Raw genomic sequence first — 23277 nt, 5'->3', positions numbered from 1 at the left:
AACAAATTCCCATTTTATATTCATTTGCCCATTTGTAGGTTCCTCTCTTTTTACGTTTATTCTCCCATTCTATGTGTTCTTTTTAACAAATCCATGCACTTCTTTCCTCTTCCTCATTCATTCCCATTTCCCAACTTTCGGTCCGTTCACCCTTTGAACCAAACCGAACTCTAGAACAATACAAATCGGATGTACCTTTTTCAAACCTTCCTAGACAGGAAGTCTCGTCCGCTGAAGGTGGGACTTCCTCTTTCCCTTTAGACTTATGAATAAGGAGGAGATGTTCCTTGTGAACTAGGCGGTGCAAGATAACAAGGCATTCATCGTCCTTCCCCATTTCAGAACCGAATTGTGGGCTCTATAGAGTCCCGAGAACAGGAGAACGGGTCGGTGCCCCGACTGGACGAGGGTCTCGATGAATTTTTTAACAGGAGGGTCCTTACCGACAACACTGGGTGAGCCTCATTATTATTAGTTTTTATTTATTTATTTAATTTAATTTATATACCGCCCTATATCTTGACTAGGGCCAGGGCCTTTTCAGTACTGGCCCCGACTTGGTGGAACGCTCTGTCACAAGAGACTAGGGCCCTGCGGGACTTGACATCTTTCCGCAGGGCCTGCAAGACGGAGCTGTTCCGCCTGGCCTTTGGTTTGGACTCAGTCTGGCCCTCATGTTTCCCTCCCCTTATGGTTTTGATTTATGGGCTCCTATTAAAATGAGGCTGCATTAGAAATTGTATTTTAACCTGTATTTTAAATTGTTTTTTTCTTCTTCTTCCCCCCCATTATGTTTTTATTGTAATTTTACTGGTGTTAGTCGCCCTGAGCCTGGCTCTGGCCAGGGAGGGCGGGGTATAATTAAAAATGTATTATTATTGTTGTTGTTGTTGTTGTTGTTGTTGTTGTTATTACTATCTGGAGGTCTCAGGTCAGTTCACAGAACAAAATCAAGATATAAAACTACAAAATACCGAATAAAAATAAAAACAACAACCTTATAGCCCCACCCTCAGAAAAACACATTTAAAAAGGGCGTAGGATGTCAATCACATCAACCAAAGGCCTGGTTAAAAAGGAATGTTTTTGCCTGGCGCCTAAAGGTGCATAATGAAGGCGCCTGGCAAACTTCCCTGGGGAGAGCATTCCACGGATAGGGAGCCACTGCAGAGAAGGCCCCGTTCTCGTGTTGCCACCCTCCGAACCTCTCGAGAAGGAGGCACACGAAGGAGGGCCTCGGAAGATGATCTCAGGGTCCAGGATGGTACATTAGGGGAGAGGCGGTCCTTGAGGTATTGCAGTCCTGAGCCGTTTAAGGCTTTATAGGTCAAAAATAGCACTTTGAATTGGGCCCAGAAACTCATCGGTAGCCAGTGCAGTCGGACCAGGATCAGTGTAATATCCTCAAACCGTCTTGCTCCGGTGAGCAACCTGGCCGCTGAATTCGGCACCAGCTGAAGTTTCTGAACCGTCTTCAGAGGCAGCCCTACGTATAACACATTGCAGTAATCTAACCTTGAGGTTACCATAGACAACAGTAGTTAGGCATCGCCCCCTTCCCCACCCCCTGGAATCTATGCTTCCAGGTGTCACAAGAAAGCTGCAGAGATAGTGCGCACCCTGGAAATGATCTCTTTCAGCTTCTGCCTTCTGGTATAAATAATAAATTATGATGATGATGATGATGATGATGATGATGCAGGAATTGCAGCTGAGATTCCCCTCCCTCAGTTCCTCCGCCTTTTCCCTCTCGCAGGTACCCTCGGACGCCCAAGGGCTGTGGGGTGAGGCCGGGACCTTCCGACCCCCTCCCGCCCCTCCAGAAGAAGAGGAGGAGGGGCCTTTTCCACTTCCGCAAGCATCGCAGCATCAAGGGGGAGCGAGACCCCGAGGAACTGCCCCCCAGCCCTCCCCCGCCCCCCACGGGTGGGGACGACCAGAAGCCCCCCCTGCGCCCCTCGGGCAGCCAAGAGGAGGAGAGGCGGCTGGGGCAGGATGGCCTGGGGACGGCTGTGCCCCTTCCGGGAATGGGGGTCCTCGGCCCCAGAAGTGGGGTGAAGGGTCTACCCAGCAGGGCTAAGCAGGTAAAGGAAGTCTCTGCTCCCAGGAATGGCGGGAGGGTAGAAAGCAGGGGGCTGTCCAAGGAGGTCTTGCGTTTCATTCGCTCTGCTCTCTTCTCTCCCCGCCCACGCCGCAAAAAGAGCTCCAATCCTGACACGGGGAGGGCGGAGCCAGACTCCAAAGGGGCGGAGCTCCTGCAGCCGTCGCGGGTCCAAGGCGTGGCCCTGCCCGGAATGGGACGCGCTAAGGGGTGGAGCCTGGATGCCAAGCTGGAGGTAATTGGTGGCTTACTGGGGAGGAGGCGGGGCTAGGCAAATTCGAGTTGTCAGTGGCTGCCGCCCACTTTAGCAACCTGAGGCTGTTTGCCTCTGAATGCCCAGTCCCCAGGAGAGGGAGAGTGTTGCTGTTTCTATCAATATCATCAATTGAAACCCCTTTTGGGGAATTTTTTGTGTGAAAACGGGAAATCAGCATGTGATAGTTGCGTTTGATGACTGGGAAAATACCGGTCTATGGGAAGTGGAATAGTATTAGAGTCAAATGAGGTCGCGGGCAGGATTCGAGATGAAAGCAGCAGAAGGAAAATGATAAAATAACTATAACAGAGAAAGTTTTTGTAATGGATAAAGATATAAAGGTTTGGGAAGGAAAGGTTTGAGGAAAAACACTGTGGAGATGGGTACGGGAAGTCGTCTTGCGGAACAATGTAATTATTTGATATTGTGAAAGCGTATGAAAAGATTAATAAAACATTCTACAGAAAGTAGAGTAGTTGGATGTTGTCGTTGTCGTGGAGAAAATGTTTTGAATAATTCATTTTATGCAACAGACAGAATTGGAAGCCCTTTTTCTTTTCTTCTGTTTTCTTTCTTTCTTTCTTTCTTTCTTTCTTTCTTTCTTTCTCATCACTTCTCTTTTTTATCATTTCCCCCTTTTAAATCTGTCTGTCTAAAAAAGGCTTTAATAATAATAATAATAAGTAGTATGCAAAAAGGGAGTGTTTCGCTGTTGCCCTGAAGTTCTGCTTGCGAACTTCCCATTGGGACCCCTGTTTGGCCGCTGTGAGAACAGGGATGCTGGACTTAAATGACCCCTCCCCTCCCCTCCCCTCCCCCTTGGGCCTGATCCAGCAACCAGCCTCCTCCGACGTTCTTAACCTGCCTGTTTCCTCTTCCGGTTCTAGAGCGTGGACCTGGGGCGAGGAGGCAGCATGAGGGAGCAACAGAGAAGGCGCTCTTCGGACGACTCAGGTCAGGATCCCACAACCCAACAACCCTTCTCCATCGATCTTCGCTCCTTCCTCGCCCCCCTCCCACTGCCCCCCCCAAGCAAAACTCTTAATAATATGCTATGAACTGGACTGAGCAGAAGACGCTTCCTTCTCCATCAGTCGGGACGTTTCATGCATCTTGAAATTTGCCTTGTTTCAATATTAACCCCCCCCCTCCAGTTCAGTTTTCTCGGGGCGCTTTAAATCCCAGGGGCACGATTCTGCCAAAATTAAGTCCTCTGGGGTACTACCAAGCTCAGTGAGGGAGCTGAGCAGCCCATGGGGACTCAAAGGTGCGCAAACTAGGCTGAATTGTGCCCCAAGGATTTTAGTCTTGCTTGCAAAATAAATAAATGTGTGTACCCTTTCCCACGTCCCCCCAAAAACGATCAAAACCACAGGTTTTAGAATGATCTGATTTATTATTATTACAGTGGTGCCTCGCAAGATGAAAAGAATCAGTTCTGTGATTCTCTTCGTCTAGCGTTTTTTTCGTCTTGCGAAGCAAGCCCATTGAGGGATTAGCGGATTAGCGCTATTAGCGGCTTTTAGCGGCTTATCTGCTGATCGGATCAGCTGATAAGCGGCTTAGCGGCTTAGAAAAAAGGGGGGGAAGGGGGAAAAACCAGCAGGAACTCACAAGACATTGTCGTCTTGCGAAGCAAGCCCATAGGAAATTCGTTTTGTGAAGCACCTCCAAAACGGAAAACTCTTTCGTCTAGCGAGTTTTCCGTCTTGCGAGGCATTCGTCTTGCGGGGCACCACTGTATTTTGCACGGGGTGGTGGTGGTGGAATTCTTTGAACAACTTGAAGAACTGGGGAGGGGACGTACCGTATTTTTCGCTCCATAAGACGCACCTGACCATAAGACGCACCTAGTTTTTAGAGGGGGAATGCAAGGGGGGGGAATTATTTAAGGGGAGCGCTGAGCAGAGCGTGTATGCATCCCAGGCTCTGCTCAGCACTCCCTTTCACAGCCCGTCACTAATGGGTAGCCCTTCTCCCTCCTCGGGGAAAAGCCCCCAAGAGCCGCACACACGCTCTTGGGGGCTTTTCCGGGAGGTGGGGGAAGGGACAGAGCGTGGCTAAGCCAGAAGCTAGAGCAGCAAGAGGGAGCGCAGTGATCCCTCTCGCTGCTCTGGCTTCTGGGATAGCTGTGCAGCCATAAGATGCACACACATTTCCCCTTACTTTTTAGGAGGGGAAAAGTGTGTCTTATAGAGCAAAAAATACGGTATTTGGCTCTAGAATACCGTATTTTTCGCCCCATAGGACGCACTGGCCCATAGGACGCATCAAGTTTTTTGGGGGGGAAATGAAGGAAAAAAAATTTATTTCCCCCCCAGGCGCTTGTGGGGCTGGCAGCGGGGAGAAGCGCAGCATGCCTTCAGATCAGGTCCGGGGACAGCGGGGAGACGCGCTGCGCCTCCCAGCTGTCCCCGGAGCTTGCGAGGCCGGCAGCGGGGAGAAGCGCTCTTCTCCCCACCGCCCGCCTTCAGATCAGGTCCGGGGACAGCGGGAAGATGCGCTGCGCCTCCCCACTGTCCCCGGAGCTTGCGGGGCTGGCGGCGGGGTCTCCCCGCCGTCAGCCTCCAAACCACTTCGGGAGACAGCGGGATGGCGGCGTTCTGCCTCCCTCTGCCCCCCGACCTTGTGGGGCTGGCGCTGGGGCTCTCCTGAAGCCTGGAGCGCGAGAGGGGTCGGTGCGCACTGACCCCTCTCGCTCTCCAGGCTTCAGCGAAAGCCTGCATTCGCCCCATAGGACGCACACACATTTCCCCTTCATTTTTGGAGGGGAAAAAGTGCATCCTAGAGGGCGAAAAATACGGTACCTACAACTGCAATTTTGGCCCCATGTTTTAAGTGTGTGCGTGCAGGACTGCAGCTCTGGCTGAGATAGAAAGATGGACTTTTCTGCTTTCTGCACCCCACAGGGCAAGCGGGGAGGAGGCCTCACCCCCCACTGCAGAGCACCAAGCCAAGCTTTGCCACCATTCGCCGGGCAGAAGCCAGCTGGGACATAGGTGGGCATGTGAGGTTTTGTGAGTTTCCTGGGTAAGATCACTGCCGACGGCTCAGATGTGATGCTCTCCAATTTGATGCTTGGTTCTTGTTTTAGGGAGCTGCCATCACCCTGTCCCCTGAAACAAGCAGCTCCCTCGTCCAGAGCCCCCTTAGCCCGGGTCTCCTGTGCTATGTTTGTATCTACAGGTGAAACTCGGAAAATTAGAATATCATGGAAAAGTTCATTTATTTCAGTAATTCAACTTAAAAGGTGAAGCTAATATATGAGATAGACTCATGACATGCAAAGCGAGATATGTCAAGCCTTTCAGGCCAATCAAGCACAGTAATCCCATGGTTCCAGTTACAGATCGGTAGCTGTGTTGGTCTGCCATAGTCAAAATAAAAAAATTCCTTCCAGTAGCACCTTAAAGACCAACTAAGTTTGTTCTTGGTATGAGCTTTCGTGTGCATGCACACTTCTTCAGATACACTGAAACAGAAGTTGCCAGATCCTTCTATATAGTGAGAAGGTGGGGAGGGGTATTACTCAGAAGGATGGTGGGAATGGGAGATTGGCAGATAGCTGAGATGAGCCTGTTGACGACTCTTAACGACTGCAATAGGTCTTACAGGAAAAGGCAAGGGGTGAGAAAGTGAAAAATGGCTTAGAAAAATGTGCATGCACACGAAAGCTCATACCAAGAACTAACTTAGTTGGTCTTTAAGGTGCTACTGGAAGTAATCCCATGGGCATTGAACCAGGTTTTGGTACTTTTGGCAGTGGGGGCAGCTGCCAAAGTCCTGCTGGAAAATGAAGTCAGCATCCTCATAAAGCTCATCTGCGGAAGGAAGCATGAATTCTCCAAAATCTCCTGGTGGATGGATGCGTTGACCCTGGACTTAATGAAGCACAGTGGACGAACACCAGCTGATGACATCGCTCCCCAAATCAGCACAGACTGGGGAAACTTCACCCTGGACTTCAAGCATCTGGTATTGTGTGGCTCCTGTTCTTCCTCTAGACTCTGGGTCCTTGGTTTCCAAATGAGATGCAAAAGCTGCTCTCATCAGAAAAGAGATTTGGGGGGGCCATGTCATCAGCTGCATGCTTCTACTTCTCAGAGGTCCAATATTGCTCTATTTGCAATCCTTGTTTTGCTGATTTCATTTAATATTCTAATTTTCCGAGATTGTTAGTTTGGGGTTTTCATCAGCTGTATGCCATAATCATCACAATAATAACAAATAAAGGCTTGACATATCTCGCTTTGCATGTCATGAGTCTATCTTGTATATTAGTTTCACCTTTTTAGTTGGATTACTGAAATAAATGAACTTTCCCACGATATTCTAATTTTCCAAGTTTCACCTGTATATTTACAGCATTAATTCCCCATTCTTTAGCTAAAAAGACTCTCAGAGCGGCTCTAAGGCAGCCCCTTGCCTCAGGCGCACAGTCTCTAAAAAAGACACAGCATGCGAGGAAAGGCGGGTGCGGAGGGAGGAGGAAAAAGCAAGCCGAAGCACAAATCCTTAAGTTTCAGCCAATTTAGTTAGCCAGTGCCGGCAGCTATCTTACCCCTTGATGAAAAGCAGTTCCTCCATTTCCTAGGAGCAGAACTGGCAGCCCTGAATCAGAATTCATGGAATCATAAGTTGTAGAGTTGGAAGGGACCTCTGAGGGTCATCTAGCTCAACCCTCTGCAAAGCAGGAATCAACAAGGCAGGGCAGCTCCTGCCACCAGATTCTTCCCCCCCAGATATCCCTTTACGCTTCTACTAGGTAGAAGGAAATATTTTTTTAAAAAGGATTTGCCACATGATTCTCCTTTTCCTACTCCTGGTCGCCAACAGCTGAAGAAAGCTCGCCGAGGGAGAGCAGAGGACAGGAACCCCTCAGAGACACCCCCTCAGAAGAAACGGATGAAAGGGCCGTTGCCGTGGCAACACCGACCTCCGAAAAGGACCGACCGACGCCGCCAGCCAAGGCAAGCAGCCCTGCTGAACAATGTAACACAACACGATGGCCGATAAGAATGGCACTAAACGCTCTTTATAGACTAATAGAAATGATCAGAAATACAGCCAAGGTCTTCTTCACCAGTCTCACGGTAGAATAATTCAAAATTTGATATATACATAATCTGTCACCGAATATCGCCAAAACAGAGTTTCCGGATAACCAATCTGTTTCGTTCAATGCTTCATCAGCCAGTCTTGATCAATTCTTCGTCAGCCAGACTTGTAAGAATTAATATGACTCAGTCTGACCCTTATGTTTCCCTCCCCTTACGGTTTTGATCTATGGGCTACTTTTAAAATGAGGCTGCATTTTAAATTGCATTTTAACCTGTATTTTAAATTGGGTTGTCCCCGCCATTATGTTTTTACTGTAATTATACTGGTGTTAGCCGCCCTGAGCCCTGCTGTGGCCGGGGAGGGCGGGGTATAAAATAATAATTTATTATTATTATTATTATTATTATTATTATTATTATTATTATTATTAACAACCTGAGATTGCAATTTACATGCGATGAAACCTGCGTCTGAATAAAATAAAATGCACAATACTATATGTACAACTAAAATACATACCCAATCTTACATGTAAGCAAATACAAACGCTGTGGAAAATATGCTGTGGATCAGTGCTCATATGACACTGTAGTCAGATGCTAGTAACAAATTGTAAAAAAACATAATCTAGTTAGCCACAGGTGAAACTAATATGCTGTAAGGGAAATTAAAGACGCAGCACAACATTAACAGCAAGAATGCCTGACAACCAGATGAAAACAGTTGAAAACAGTCCCTCCAGGAAGAGTGAAAACTGCAGGCGAACTGGGCAGAAGGGGAGAGAGGAGCTGGGGTCGCCTTGGGAGGTGGCCTGTAGTACTAATTTTCTCTCCTCCCCCCCCCCCAATTCAGTTGGGTGTTTTGCCGTCATAGAACTCAGCAGCGGGAGGACAGGGACCAAGCGAAAATGAGTTGGCTGTGCCGCTAGTTTGGCGCCATCTACTGTTGGCTTCCCTCCTTTCCCCCTTGTTGTTTAGTCGTTTAGTCGTGTCCGCCTCTTCGTGACCCCCTGGACCAGAGCACGCCAGGCACTCCTGTCTTCCACTGCCTCCCGCAGTTTGGTCAAACTCATGCTGGTAGCTTCGAGAACACTGTCCCACCATCTCATCCTCCGTCGTCCCCTTCTCCTTGTGCCCTCCATCTTTCCCAACATCAGGGTCTCTTCCAGGGAGTCTTCTCTTCTCATGAGGTGGCCAAAGTCTTGGAGCCTCAGCTTCAGGATCTGTCCTTCCAGTGAGCACTCAGGGCTGATTTCCTTCAGAATGGAGAGGTTTGTTCTTCTCGCAGTCCATGGGACTCTCAAGAGTCTCCTCCAGCACCAGAATTCAAAAGCATCAATTCTTCGACGATCAGCCTTCTTTATGGTCCAGCTCTCACTTCCATACATCACTACTGCGAAAACCATAGTTTTAACTATACGGACCTTTGTTGGCAAGGTGATGTCTCTGCTTTTTAAGATGCTGTCTAGGTTTGTCATTGCTTTTCTCCCAAGAAGCAGGCGTCTTTTAATTTCGTGGCTGCTGTCACCATCTGCAGTGATCATGGAGCCCAAGAAAGTAAAATCTCTCACTGCCTCCATTTCTTCCCCTTCTATTTGCCAGGAGGTGACGGGTCCAGTGGCCATGATCTTCGTTTTTTTGATGTTGAGCTTCAGACCATATTTTGCGCTCTCCTCTTTCACCCTCATTATTCTTTAATTCCTCTTTACCAATCTCAAATTGCTAGCAGGCAATTTCTTTGTTCTCATCTCAAGCCACATTGCACTCTACGTTTAAGCACACCTCCCTTGCGAGGGGGGTTACGGGCGAAAGTTGACTCTTCTGCCTGGTGCGGATGGTGTTTCCGCACCTTCGCTATTTTCTTTTATGCACTTTACCTCCCTGACTCTTTAGAGCCTATCAACTTCCTTCCCTCTCACCTCATGGCTTTCAAAATTAACCTTTATGTCATTGCCTTTTTGTACGTTTCCCAATTCTGATTGCACTCATTGCTTAATACAGTGGTACCTCGGGTTAAGAACTTAATTCATTCTGGAGATCCGTTCTAAACTGAAACTGTTCTTAACCTGAAGCACCACTTTAGCTAATGGGGCCTCCCGCTGCCACTGCGCAATTTCTGTTCTCATCCTGAAGCAAAGTTCTTAACCTGAGGTACTATTTCTGGGTTAGTGGAGTCTGTAACCTGAAGTGTCTGTAACCCGAGGTACCACTGTAACTCAAAATTTAAATAAATATAGAAAGGTAGAAAACTTCTCCTTACAAGTCTTCGGATAACCCTGCTAGTGATGTTAATTGCTTACAATAATCTTTCAGATATCGTATAAATTTACCCCAGTCCTTTTGGACTACTCGATCTTGCTGGTTTCGGATTTTTCCTGTCAGCTTCGCGAGTTCTGCAAAGTCCATCATCTTAACTGCCACTCTTCTTTCGTTGGTCCTTCTTGTTGTTTCCATTTTGGGGCTAAAATAATTCTTGCCGCAGTTGTTGCATACGTGAACAGTCTTTTATCTTCCCTTGGTATCTCTTCACCCGCTATACCCAATAAAAAGGCTTCTGGTTTTTTTAACAAAAGTATTTTTAAATATTTTCTTTAGCTCGTTATACACCATTTCCCAGAAAGCCTTTACCTCTTTGCAAGTCCACTACATGTGGTAGAAGATTCCTTCCGTTTCTTTACATTTCCGACACTCATTGCTTCTTGTCTTGTACGTTTTAGCAAGTGTAGCTGGTGTTAAATACCATCTATACGTCATTTTCATAACATTTTCTTTAAGTGCACTGCATGCAGTAAAATCAATACCTTCCTTCCACAAAGACCATTGCTATTTTCGGGACGGATTCAGTCACATATCGGCTGACTCAGGTTGCATCATGAGGGTTGACTGGGAGCTGTTGCACAACGAACTCAGGAAATTGGGCTTCTTCTATTTTTGCTATGAGGAAAGTAACAGGGGAAGCGCAGGGCAAAAGTGTGGCACGCCAAAGCAAGTCCTTCTCACCTCCCCATGAAGGAATTACGACAAATGCCCTTTCAACAGCCCATCTAATTTCCCATCAGATCAATCAACATCCACACTCAGCAAACTGGTCCCCTAGAAGCACCCAAAAAAGTTATTAGCAAGACATATGTCAGCAAAATTCACCCAACCGAAGCTGGTCCCGGCCTGCCAGATGTTGGACTACAACTCCCATCATCCCCTGACCATCGGCCATGTGGGCTGCTGGGGGTAAAACAACAACTGCAGGGGCACAGATTTCACCAGCCCCGCTTAGGAGGCTGCCAGGAACATCTCACAAATTTAAGCAGGCCTTTGGCCGATGCCCTTTTAAATGTGTTGGCAAGATTATTGAGTTGTCTTTGTTTTCGTTACGTATTCTGTGGGGGTTTTTTATACGGTCATACCTCGTGTTGCGTTTGCTTCAGGTTGAGCGTTTTCTGCGTCCCGGGGAGGCCTGGAAGTACCGGAAAGGGTTACTTCCGAGTTTCGCCGTTTGCACATGCGCAGATGCTCAAAATGACACCATGTGCATGCGCAGAAGCGGCGAATCGTGACCTGCACATGCACAGATGCCGGTTGTGTTCTGCTCATGTTGTGAACGGGGCTCCGGAACGGATCCTGTTCGCAACCATAGGTACCACTGTATTGTAATTTTTATGTTGTGAACCGCCCTGACATCTACAGGTAGAGGGCAGAATAATAATAATAACAAATAACAACAACAACAATAATAATAATAATAATCAGTGCCTCCCCCCCCGGTGGTACATAGGGGTACGCATACCGCTAAACATTTTGTGAACCTTTGTACTTTTGTCCATTTACTGTATTCATTTTCCCCCAATTTGAACTATAAAATGGTGATTTTCTTGAGTCAAAATGAAAGTACCCCTAAACATTTTTAAAGGAAAAAAGCAATAATAATAATAATAATAATAGTTCCTTACATTGACCCTGCTGAGATTGGCAGAATTCCCTGCAAGCTTCTGCGTTTCACAGAACTCTTCTGCAAAATACACTTCTGATAATAAGATCTGTTTGACTCTACGATTCTCCTTTTTTTTGGCAGCAATTCAGGGATCCCCCGCCCGCCCCTCGGCCTCCCAAGCCCGTCGCCCTGCCCCGGGGCCGGAAGCCCCCCAGCCAGCCCGAGAGGAGCCGCAGCAACGAGGAAGCAGGCGGCGCAGGAGGAGGGGCAGTCCCGGAGGAAACACGTACGTCCCCCCCAATTGCCCAACCCCGACGCAGAACCAAGGAGCGGGAGAACGAAGGTGACGTGAGACTGGGGCGGCAGGACCCGACTGGGCCTCCTTCTCTCCCCCTGGGAGTGTCTGGCGGAAGGAACTCCTTCTGGGGGCCACGGTTTCTGCTTGGTCCGTGGCTGTTTCCCTCCCTGCCATAAAGTGGGCTCTTGCGAACATCTCTCCAGGGTTTTTCAGGCAGGCCGTCTCTCTCAGCCCTACCTGGAAGTGCTGTCAGGGGCTGGACCTGGGGCCTTCATCCTGAAAAGCAGCCACAGTGGCAGTGTGGGGCAGTGGTTAGAGCAGTGGTTCTCGAAGGGTGTGGCGCCGGAGAGGATGGCGAGTGTGGCAGAAAGATTCAAGGACAATCATGTAAACATTTTAGCATGCTGTAGGACGCGGGTGGTGCTGTGGATTAAACCACAGAACCTAGGACTTGCCGATCAAAAGGTCGGCTGTTCAAATCCCCGCGACGGGGTGAGCTCCCGTTGCTCTGTCCCTGCTCCTGCCAACCTAGCAGTTCGAAAGCACGTCAAAGTGCAAGTAGATAAATAGGTACAGCTCCAGGAAGGTACCATATTTTTCGCACGATAGGACGCACCAGACAATAGGATGCACCTTGTTTTAGAGGGGGGAGAACAAAGGAAAAAACTCTCCCCCTCTCTGCCCAGCGCCCCTTCAGCGAAGCGGCAGGAGGCGCTGTGCAGAGAGGGGGAGAATTTCCCCCCTCTTGTTTTCCCCCTCTAAAACAAGGTGGCTACCTCAGAAGCCTGGAGGGCGAGAGGGGTCAGTGCGCAGTTCCGTTCGACCTGCTCTTTGGGGCTGGCAGGCGGAAGCCCACCACCAGCCCCAAAGAGCAGGTGGGGAGCAGCGGAAAGGCGCACAGTGAAGAGGCTGCTGCCATAGCCGCGCGTCACCTCTCCAGCCAGGAGAGGGTCGCGGGGCTATGGCTTCTTCACTCCATAGGATGCACACACATTTCCCCTTCATTTTTTAAGGGGAAAAAGGGCGTCCTATAGAGAGAAAAATACGGTAAACAGTGTTTCCGTGCACTGCTCTGGTTTGCCAGAAGCGGCTTAGTCATGCTGGCCACATGACCCGTAAGCTGTACGTCGGCTCCCTTGGCCAATAAAGCGAGATGAGCGCCGCAACCCCAGAGTCGGCCACGACTGGACCTAATAGTCAGGGGTCCCTTTACCTTTAGTATCAAAATATTTTGTTTTTATTGTCTGCAGAATACGGATACTTTTTTCCAAATGAGAGCAGGAGAGTACCGAGTGATAACGGAGGACAATACCAGCTGCGTTGTGTGTTGTTATTTTTTTGCTTTCCAGTATGTTGCTTATCAATTACGAAGTTCAATGTGGCACAAGCAAAGTTTTATCCTGAAAGGCATGGCCCAGAGAAAAACCTTTTGAGAATGACCGGGTTAGAGTGTCAGGTTAGGACTTCGGAGAAGAAGAAGAGTTTGGATTTGATATCCCGCCTTTCACTCCCTTTAAGGAGTCTCAAAGCGGCTAACATTCTCCTTTCCCTTCCTCCCCCACAACAAACACTCTGTGAGGTGAGTGGGGCTGAGAGACTTCAGAGAAGTGTGACTGGCCCAAGGTCACCCAGCAGCTGCAGGTGGAGGAGCGGAGACGCGAACCCGGTTCACCAGATTACGAGACTACCGCTCTTAACCACTACACCACATTGGCTCAAATCCCTTCTCCTTGCTCAGTCGGTGGAGCATGAGGCTCTGAACCTTTGGGTCGTGGGTTTGAGTCCCACGTTGGGTAAAAAAATTCCTGCGTTGCAGGGGGTTGGAATAGATGACCCTCGGGGTCCCTTCCAACTCTGCCATTGTATGGTTCTCTCAGCCTTGACGCTCGCTGGCTAACCTTTGGGGGGGGGTCCCTGCCTCTCTCGGCCTGAGCTGCCTCGCAGGTTGCTATTGGGATTAATAAGGGGAGAAGGAGAATGTCGCCCGCCACACTGAGCTCTTTGGCAGAAAAGGGAGGCTGCAAGTACAATGATAAATAAAATAAAAAAATTCCTTCCTGTAGCACCTTAAAGACCAACTAAGTTAGTTCTTGGTATGAGCTTTCGTGTGCATGCACACTTCTTCAGATACACTGAAACAGAAGTTGCCAGATCCTTCTATACAGAGAGAAGGTGGGGAGGGTTGGTGGGAATGGGAGATTGGCAGATAGCTGAGATGACTTAGCCATTTTTCACCTTCTCACCCCTTGCCTTTTCCTGTAAGACCTATTGCAGTCGTTATCAACAGGCTCATCTCAGCTATCTGCCAATCTCCCATTCCCACCACCCTTCTGAGTAATACCCCTCCCCACCTTCTCACTATATAGAAGGATCTGGCAACTTCTGTTTCAGTGTATCTGAAGAAGTGTGCATGCACACGAAAGCTCATACCAAGAACTAACTTAGTTGGTCTTTAAGGTGCTACTGGAAGGAATTTTTTTATTTTGACTATGGCAGTCCAACACGGCTACCTATCTGTAAATGATAAATAAGTTGGAGTTCATGTTATTAAATATACCAAGAAATAAGCACACCAAGAACTCGGGCCAATGTAAGTTTCCGTAGTGGGAGTGGTCCCTACTCACAACACAATAATTCGTTACTGGCTTCTAATCCATAATTGGCTTCTGTTCTGTGATTGAAACTGAGTCTCCGTCTGCAAGCTGATAAAATATAAGGATATTGTAGAGTGAAAAAGAGAAAACCTTTGTAACGAATTATTGTGTTATGCATATCTTTATGAGTTAGAGTTTGTAATCTTTGTTAGAATTTGTAATTTCTATTTGTAGTTCTTGTCAGAATGCATACTTTTGAATGGATTAGTTTTTGTTATCATTGACTATTGACTTGTGAGTAGGGACCACGCCCACTCCTGAAACTTACGTTGGCCTGAGTTCTTGGTGTGCTTATTTCTTGCCAATGCGATGAGCCAATAAATTAAGGGTAACGTTCGCCAACAGTACACCTCCTAATTCTCCTCCGGGGGTCTTTCCCAGAGAGGGGTCGGCCTTTAAATGCTGTAAGCTGGCCCAATTCCCACCTTGCGGTTCTGGAAAGAGCGGCGGAGATGGGAGACAGGAGACGCAAGGCTTGCTGAAACTCCCGTTTTTTTCCCTTCCAGGGGACCCTGAGGTGGGAAGGAAGGCAGCCCCCCTCAAACCAAAGAGGACGCGCCGGGCGCAGTCGTGCGACAAGCTGGAGTCGGATCGGGGCCGAAACCCAGGCTCTGGAGGTGAAGCCCTTCTTCCTACACACACGGTTCCTGCTTCCTGACATGGGACCTGGGAGAGGAGCGGGGGGCGGGCAGCTAAAGTGGGAGGGGGCTGCACATTCCCCCGCTGCCTGCTTCTTCTGCTGGGCTGCAAACGTACCAGGCGCTTAAAGGACATTTAGAGCATGACTCTTTGCCCCCAAGCATCTGGCCGTCGGAGATTGAGGCCCTTCCACCGAGAGAAGGAAAACAAGAACACTCTCGTCGGCATGCTTTCCCAAAGCAGCCCTTGCCAGATACAATGCCTTGGAAGCTGGAGGCTCCGTTTCGGTGCCAGGGTAGTTGCGGAGAGGCCTTTTTGTTTCCCTCTGTACTCTGCTCACAACGTACCCATTTGAAGCCCCGAGGCAGGAGCGGGAGAAGGGGTCGGATGCAGGCCAAAGCGGGGTCCAAACTTGCCCACTTCTCACGGGGGCCAAATGGGCACCCCCAATGGGAAGGCGACCAACAGGGCCCAAGCGCAACAGCAGCGCTGCCCCCCCGCAAGCCCAGAGTGGCAGGAGTCAAATTGGGGGTGGGTGGGTACAGTGGGAGGGCACCCGGTATGTCCATGGGCTAGTCATTGGGGAGCAGGGCAGCGTGGTGCAGTGGTTAGAGTGCTGGACTGAGGCCTGGGAGAGAGCAGGGTTCAAATCCCTACTCTCAAACTAATCTCGCGGGGTTGTTGTGACAATAAAATGGGAAGGAAGAGAACAATACAGGCTGCCACTCCTTGGATGAAAGGTGGAATATTAATAATAACGATGATTTTATTAATTAATGTGCTGCCCATACAACTGGGTTCCCCCAGCCACTCTGGGCGGCTTCCAGCAAAATACTAAAACACCGTAAAACCCCAAATATTAAAAACTTCCCTATACAGTCATACCTCATGTTACGTCCGCTTCATGTTACGTTCTTCAAGGTTACGGCCTGCGGTGACCCGGAAGTACCAGAAAGGGTTGCTTCCGGGTTTCTCTACTCGCACATGCGCAGAAGCGCAAAATGACGTCACACGCATGCGCAGAAGCGGCGAATCGCAACCCGTGCGTGTGCAGACGCGCCACTGCGGGTTGCGTTCTTTTCATGTTGCAGACGGGCCTCCAGAACGGATCCCGATCGCAACCAGAGGTACCACTGTATAGATCGGCATTATTATTATCATATTATTATTATTATTATTATTATTCCTCCCTAGCTTGCATGAATCCTCCCTTGAGGACACTTTAAATTATTTTTAAAGTGTCGCGATATATCACGTGCCAGTGGCGGACTTTGGGCTCTCCCATATCGGTGGTGCCCTCTGCAACGCTAAAACACCCCACCTCTCGCACTCCATTCCGCAGAATGGCCGTGGCCCCCCCGCAGCACAGCCCGTCTGACCACGCTACCCGAAAACCTCCTCTGCTCACGCGCAGAACGCTTGGTCCCCGTGGCTAACTTCCTCTCGTCTCTCCCTTTCTCCCCATCCTCCTTCACCACCTTCCTTCCCCCCCCCACCAGGTGCCAGCGACACACCCCTGCCTGACCCCCCTCCCGCCCCCCCTGAATGCGGCCTGCACAGCTGGAACTCCCGCCCCACTGTTTCCTACCCTCTCCTTCCTCCGGACCGGACCGCCGGTAAGATTCCAGCGCCTTCCTTTGCCCCGTAGCGTGGGGGCCGAGGAAAACGATTCACGCTCGGTTTTTTCTTCCCCCCGCCCCACTCCTCTCCCCCCTTCTCCCCCCGGCAACTTTACAGCTCCCTCTTTCTTCAGGAACTCCCGAATCTGGGACAGAATGATGGACAGGAGATCCCTCGACGTCGCCGCCGCCGCCGGAAGCTGCGATGCCCTTTCATCTCCTGGTGGAACGAGTGAAGAAACATGAGGCGGGCAGAGGTTTGGGGAGTCCTCCTCCCGCTGCCCTCAGCTCTCCCCCTCCCTCAGAAGAGGGGCTGACCTCCCGCCCTAGAGAAACTGTCCGTCGGGACCTGTTGGGTCTCCAGTGCTGCTGACCCCCCGACCCCAACCACCCTTCCTCCTTCCCCGCCCTCCTCCGTTTGTGCCTGTATCCTTCCCTCGCTTCTGGGTCGGAGCCACCCCCCGACCCTCGTGCCCCAGAGGGACTAGGGACACCGCCGCCACCCCTTTTGAAAATCGGGAGGGGGGTGTTAGAGAGAGAAAAGCCACAATGAACCCCCCCACACACCTCCTGCTCCCTTTCGCCCGTAATACTTGGGGTGTTGTCGAGACTCGGGTGAAATATGCACCATTCTCCCCTGCCCCCCCCCGCCGCCTTTGCTGCCCCCCCCAAAGTCCTCTCCATAATCTGCCGGCCCCTCGCATTTCGCGCCTCCTCCCCTCCTCCCCTACATTCTTACCGTTCTATTTTAAGCTTGTACAAAAGGGAAAGAGAAAGAGAATCATAATAAATTATATATGGAAATAAATAAAAGCGAGAAGCTTGTCGGATGTTGCTGGGGGGGGGGGGTCCTGCCTGCTTTTGGGAACGCACCGGGAAGGAAAAAGACCCTCCCTAGAATTGTAGCACTGGAAAGGGACCATGAGGAATCGTTCACGCAACGTGGGGCTACGAGTCCGAGTTTAATATCCCTGCCCCCTTGTCACCTACAGAGGCATTCGGAAGTCCAACGGGCAGGTCGATAATTTGAGTTTTCTTCCTTTTGAGCAGGGGTGGGTCACTATGCCAGTTTCAGTTTCTCATGCAATTGTCGAGTTGGAAAGGGCCCCGGGGTCATCTAGTCCAACCCCCTAAAATGCAGGAATCACAGCTGGATCGTTCCTGGCCGGTGACTATCCAACCTCTCTCTAAAAACCTCCAGTGAAGGAGAATTCCCCACCTTCGCAGGTTCTCTCAGTTTCGCATTTTTCAGCTCCCCACATTTTGCACCCGTTTGCAATTTATACACTTAAAAAAATTCTCATGCCCTCAGCCTTTTTGTGCAAATTTCTCCTACTGTTTCATATGCAACTTGGCATTTTTGCAAGGCGATTCGCCCTGATACGTTGCCTTTTCGTCTGTTGTTTCCACGAAGCTGCGCATTGACAGGCACACTTTTTGCCCTTGTGCACACACATTTTCGTATGCCTCGCTTGGCCAGAGAATGGCGTTGCAAAATTCGGACAGGTGCGAATTTCAAAGGTTCCCTGTGTGTCGCTTCGCACATTGCTCTGGTGTCCTTGAGATGCGAACTGAATCAAAGGCCTCTACTTTTGAGCAAGGTCTGTGGCTGACCACTGATTAAATGGCTATTGAGCTAACTTGAGGGTGAGGAGCTGTTGTAAACAAAAATTGCCTATCCAAGAGCCCATATAGAGTCCTTACATAGGTTCCCTATTGGTAGGAGAAAATAACAGAGGCCAACCAGAGAATATTGAGAAGCAAAGCAGCTAGTAAGCTTGATCTTTATTGATCTGTTGCAACAGGGTGCTCCCCTCACCTGCAGGAGAGAGGAGGGACCCAGAAAAATGGCATGCAAGGCCTTATAAAGACTTTTGAAATTCCCATCCTGTAGATCAAGACCACCCCCAGAAACATCATACATACATCACAGAAAAGGCGGTCTAAAACAGAAATTTGAATATTGTTTTTCTCCTGTTGTTGTTTGGCAGGTTACTTGATTGGATTGCCTGGGGAGCCTGGCCATTCTTTTGTAGTGATAAATACTTAGTTCCTGGGCCAGGTCACAGGCTCACACCCTATTCATATCTTAAATGTGTCCTTAAGACAGGATTTGTGAGGAAAGAGACAATGGGGAGGTTTCCCACTTTGACCTTGCAGAGAAAACATTTGGTCAGTTTAGGAATCAAAATGGTTCCAGTTTGGTCTTCCTGTGCTGATCTATGTATGTGCTTGGTTGGTACACTTATGAACATTACCATATATCTAAGACCATAAAATTCCTATCACAGGAGCCTGCACTGAAAATTTCTGTCTACCCCAGTTTCCTTTTTCCAGCATAAGAAGAGCCCTGCTGGATTGGGGCCTGTGGCCCATCTAGTGGGAAACCTGCAATCAGGATTCGAACACAAGACCGCGCTCTCCTCCTCTGGTTTCAAGCAGTGGCATTCAGAAGCATCTCTGGCTCTGAGTGCGAGTCCTTGTGTTTACAAGAGGAGAAACGCTTATATATATTTGCCAAAATGTTTTTGGCTATACTTTCTGGATGAGACCTAGACATAACTGGTGGTTGAAGACTTGCTTTCCTCTCCTCTTCTCCTCCCCCCCTCAGAAATATATCACAGCTTCTATCGCCTACATATTGTAAAGGTAAAGGGACCCCTGACCGTTAGGTCCAGTCGTGACAGACTCTGGGGTTGCGGCGCTCATCTCACTTTATTGGCAGAGGGAGCCGGCATACAGCTTCCGGGTCATGTGGCCAGCAGGACTAAGCTGCTTCTGGCAAACCAGAGCAGCGCACGGAAACACCGTTTACCTTCCCGCCGGAGCGGTACCTGTTTATCTACTTGCACTTTGACATGCTTTCGAACTGCTAGGTGGGCAGGAGCAGGGACCGAGCAACGGGAGCTCACCCCGTCGTGGGGATTTGAACCGCCGACCTTCTGATCGGCAAGTCCTAGGCTCTGTGGTTTAACCCACAGCGCCATCCACATCCCCCTACATATTGTAGGGGGGATTTAAAAGGAGAGTCGTCGTAGCGCCCTCTTTTGTGCTCTTCAAAATATGGCAACCCTCTTAGGTCCAACCTACACTCTGCCCCTCTCATCCCATGCCACCCTTTTTAACGAAAGGGCATCATAAATCCCATTTCAGGTCAGGAAGGAAGGTTGCTTGCGAGGGACCTTGTGGTGCGAATTGCCCGGCCATAAGGTCTGCAGCCCAGCTCCCCTGTCGGGACTTATTGGGAGTGAGGGACTCTCCCTTCTCTGAATCTATCCACGATGCAAGACTCTGAATTAGTTTCATACCTAATTCAGCAACTTAATTCATACCTAAAGGTAAAGGGACCCCTGACCATTAGGTCCAGTCATGACTGACTCTGGGGTTGCGGCGCTCATCTCACTTTATTGGCCAAGGGAGCCGGTGTACAGCTTCCGGGTCATGTGGCCAGCATGACTAAGCCCCTTCTGGCGAACCAGAGCAGCACACGGAAACGCCGTTTACCTTCCCACCGGGGTGGTACCTATTTATCTACTTGCACTTTGAGGTGCTTTCGAACTGCTAGGTTGGCAGGAGCAGGGACCGTTCAATGGGAGCTCACCCCGTCACAGGGATTTGAACCGCCGACCTTCTGATCAGCAAGTCCTAGGCTCTGTGGTTTAACCCACAGCGCCACCTGCGTCCCTTAGTTCATACCTAATTTAGCAGGAACCCAGAGACCAACCCCTCCCCCCAAATTTGGCATTTGATTAAACATCACGGTGCCCGTTGCTGAGTGCATGGGTCAGTGCAGCTAACAGGCTCCAAGGAAGAGCACCCTTCCCCAATCTGGTGCCCTTGATATTACTGGGGTTGCAGCTCCTTCCAGCGCCAAACATCTGGAATACTCTGAGCTTGGGAAGGCTGGTTGAGAGATAAACAACATGGCTGCAGTGCCACCAAATGGCCAGCAGGTGGCAGGAGCGGTATTGTTAAAAGGAAGGCATAGAATTTGTTCTGCATTCTTCCTTTCAGGTTTTTTCTCTCCCTCTCTCTCTTTGAAATCTCCTCTTTCCCTCTTTTTCCTTTCTCTCTCTCCTTCTGCTCCACTTACTCTTAAACATGTTCTCTCATGGGACCCTCAGGCCATCACAGAGCAGAGAAAATGGCCTCAGGCGATCTCGATACAGGCCCATATTGCATACTCTGGCCGGCAGTCACTCTCTCCGAATCTACCTGCAAACTGATTCTTTGAACAGGAGGTGTCCAGAGGGACAGTTTCCGTTCTCTCCGTGTCTCTTGGTTCCAGCATTAAGCCCATTTCTCCACATTATTGCGGCAATTTACAAATTCTCTTCTAAAAACTCCTCACAAAAATTCTTCAGCCTTTATGTGCAGATTTCTTCTGGTAACCTTTTTTTCGTATGCAGCTTTGACTAAGGTACACATTGTACAGGCAATTTCTCCTAACGGGGTGCATCTTTTTCTATGTCATTTTCTTCAGTGCGTTCATTATTTTATGCTTTCATTCCCTCTAATACATTCATTTTTGTAAACCCTTGTTGGCTGGAGAACGGCACAGCAATTTTTGGATAAGCGCGAATTTCGAAGGAAAGCTGCGTTTTGGTTCTTGTGTTGTTTTGGAGAGCACAAATTGGGTCAATTTGGCTTTAAAGGCAAATTTCCTGTGGAGGAGGCACACAAAGAAAGGGCCTCAGAAGATGATCGCAGAGTCCCGGTCGGTTCATATACCCTTGAGGTATTGTGGTCCTGAGCCATTTAAGGCTTTATAGGTCAAAACCAGCACTTTGAATTGGCCCTGGAAACTAACTGGCAGCCAGTGTGGTCTGACCAGGATTGGTGTAAAAAGCTCAAACTGTCTTGTTCCGGTGAGCTGCAAAATTTTGCACCAGCTGAAGTTTCCAAACCTCCTTCGGAGGCAGCACTTTGTATAACACATTTCAGTCATCTAACCTAGAGGTTACCAGAACCTAGGTGACAGACATTAGACTATCCTTTGTTATAACGTAATTTTTTATTGAATTTTCAAAAATTTAACATATATACTTTAATACATAATAAAATTTGTCTTTTTGCGAGTTCCTACCCCATTTTCCAGTGTTTTAATTCCCCCCTCTGCTGCACAATGCCTTATTTTCCTTATCCCGACACATCAATACTGTATTTTCTAATTCCTTCCGTTGCTCATAATTCAAATCCTGCTCTCAAGTCCATCACGCTATAGCAGGGGTCAGCGAACTTTTTCAGCAGGGGGCCGGTCCACTGTCCCTCAGACCTTGTGGGGGGCCGGACTATATTTTGTAGGGAAAAAATGAACGAATTTCTATGCCCCACAAATAACCCAGAGATGCATTCTAAATAAAAGGACACATTCTACTCATGTAAAAACAGGCTGATTCCCAGACCGTCCGTGGGCCGGATTGAGAAGGCAATTGGGCCAGATCCGGCCCCCGGGCCTTAGTTTGCCTACCCATGATCTATAGCATTTCCTTAAATAGTCCAAAAAGGTCTTCCATTCCTCCACAAAGCAATCATTGTTCGATTCTCTTATTTTAGCTGTTAACTTCAGCCATTTTGCAGAGTCCAGCACCTGACTTATGTGTTCTTCTTTCTTGGGCACCTATTCTTCCTTCAATTTTTTGTGCATTGAGAATCCTAGAAGCTGTTGTTACAGGCACAAAGAAGTTAGGCTATCCTGATTGAAATGGGACACTCTTGCAACAATCCATTCCCAATCACCAACCTCAACTATCTAGGTAGTTTCCCCCCCAGATAGGCAGATATTTTGCCGCTGGAGCAGAGTGACCCCCCTCCCTCTCCAGCACAAACTCAAGTTGCATAATATCTAAGGCAGGCCAAGTTATTTTGGCACCGGGACGCCAGTCATTCCCCCAAGTGCCTGTCTCACTCCCAGGTGGGGGAAAAATACAAATACAGCAATAATTAGCAATTTGCTGCCTTTTGCTTTCAGAGGTCTCAAACCATCTGCCTGGGGTGGCTGCCTCACTCATAGAGACGGCCCTAAAAAATCAACATATATATCATTCCTGCCAGATTTCCTAGGCTCAGGGGCAAAATCTGAGCCCCCAAAACTCTCCATTTGGGTCTTTGGACTCTCCCCACCCTGTAGCCTCTCTCCTCAGGCCCTGCCCCCTCACCGATCCAGCTTTACATCGTCCCTGACCATTTTTTCACGTGGCCAAAGTGTTCTCGAAGCTACGAACATGAGTTTGACCAAATTGCGGGAGGCAGTGGAAGACAGGAGTGTCTGGCGTGCTCTGGTCCAGGGGGTCACGAAGAGTCGGACACGACTAAACGACTCAACAACAACATGCTGAAACTGTAAGCCAGCAGCAAGTTTGCCCATGGCCCCTTTAAGAGCAGCTTAATTTGGGACACCCTATGGCACAGGAAAAGGGATGCGTGTGGCGCTGTGGGTTAAACCACAGAGCCTAGGACTTGCCGATCAGAAGGTCGGCGGTTCAAATCCTCGCAACGGGGTGAGTTCCCGTTGCTCGGTCCCTGCTCCTGCCAACCTAGCAGTTCGAAAGCACGTCAAAGTGCAAGTAGATAAATAGATACCACTCTGGTGGGAAGGCAAACGGCGTTTCCGTGCGCTGCTCTGGTTCGCCAGAAGCAGCTTAGTCGTGCTGGCCACATGACCTGGAAGCTGTACGCCGGCTCCCTCGGCCAATAAAGTGAGATGAGCGCCGCAACCCCAG

At 49.2% G+C, this 23277-nt stretch overlaps 1 protein-coding gene across 7 annotated transcripts in view; it reads left to right on the top strand.

Annotated features, from left to right (window-relative positions):
• The window catches only part of CARMIL3 (capping protein regulator and myosin 1 linker 3), an 89891-nt gene extending 72510 nt beyond the window's left edge, over positions 1-17381 (top strand). For 2 of the 7 annotated variants that reach the window (XM_082197481.1, XM_082197485.1), the window contains 10 exons: positions 343-455; positions 1757-2084; positions 2202-2336; positions 3245-3311; positions 5267-5356; positions 7194-7327; positions 11487-11688; positions 14804-14914; positions 16436-16552; positions 16674-17381. In XM_082197481.1, the coding sequence (XP_082053607.1) occupies positions 343-455; positions 1757-2084; positions 2202-2336; positions 3245-3311; positions 5267-5356; positions 7194-7327; positions 11487-11688; positions 14804-14914; positions 16436-16552; positions 16674-16801 (1425 nt within the window). In that variant the 3' untranslated portion in view covers positions 16802-17381. The remainder of the gene's footprint in view (positions 1-342; positions 456-1756; positions 2085-2201; positions 2337-3244; positions 3312-5266; positions 5357-7193; positions 7328-11486; positions 11689-14803; positions 14915-16435; positions 16553-16673) is intronic. The other 5 variants (XM_082197482.1, XM_082197483.1, XM_082197486.1 and 2 more) reach the window with 5 other exon arrangements.
• The last annotated feature ends 5896 nt before the right edge of the window (positions 17382-23277 follow it).

Source organism: Podarcis vaucheri (assembly GCF_965113315.1).
Source record: "Podarcis vaucheri genome assembly, chromosome: 13".
In the NCBI taxonomy this organism is placed as follows: domain Eukaryota; kingdom Metazoa; phylum Chordata; class Lepidosauria; order Squamata; family Lacertidae; genus Podarcis; species Podarcis vaucheri.
Note: the sequence above shows the minus strand (reverse complement) of the source record. Positions and strands in the feature narration are given on the sequence as shown.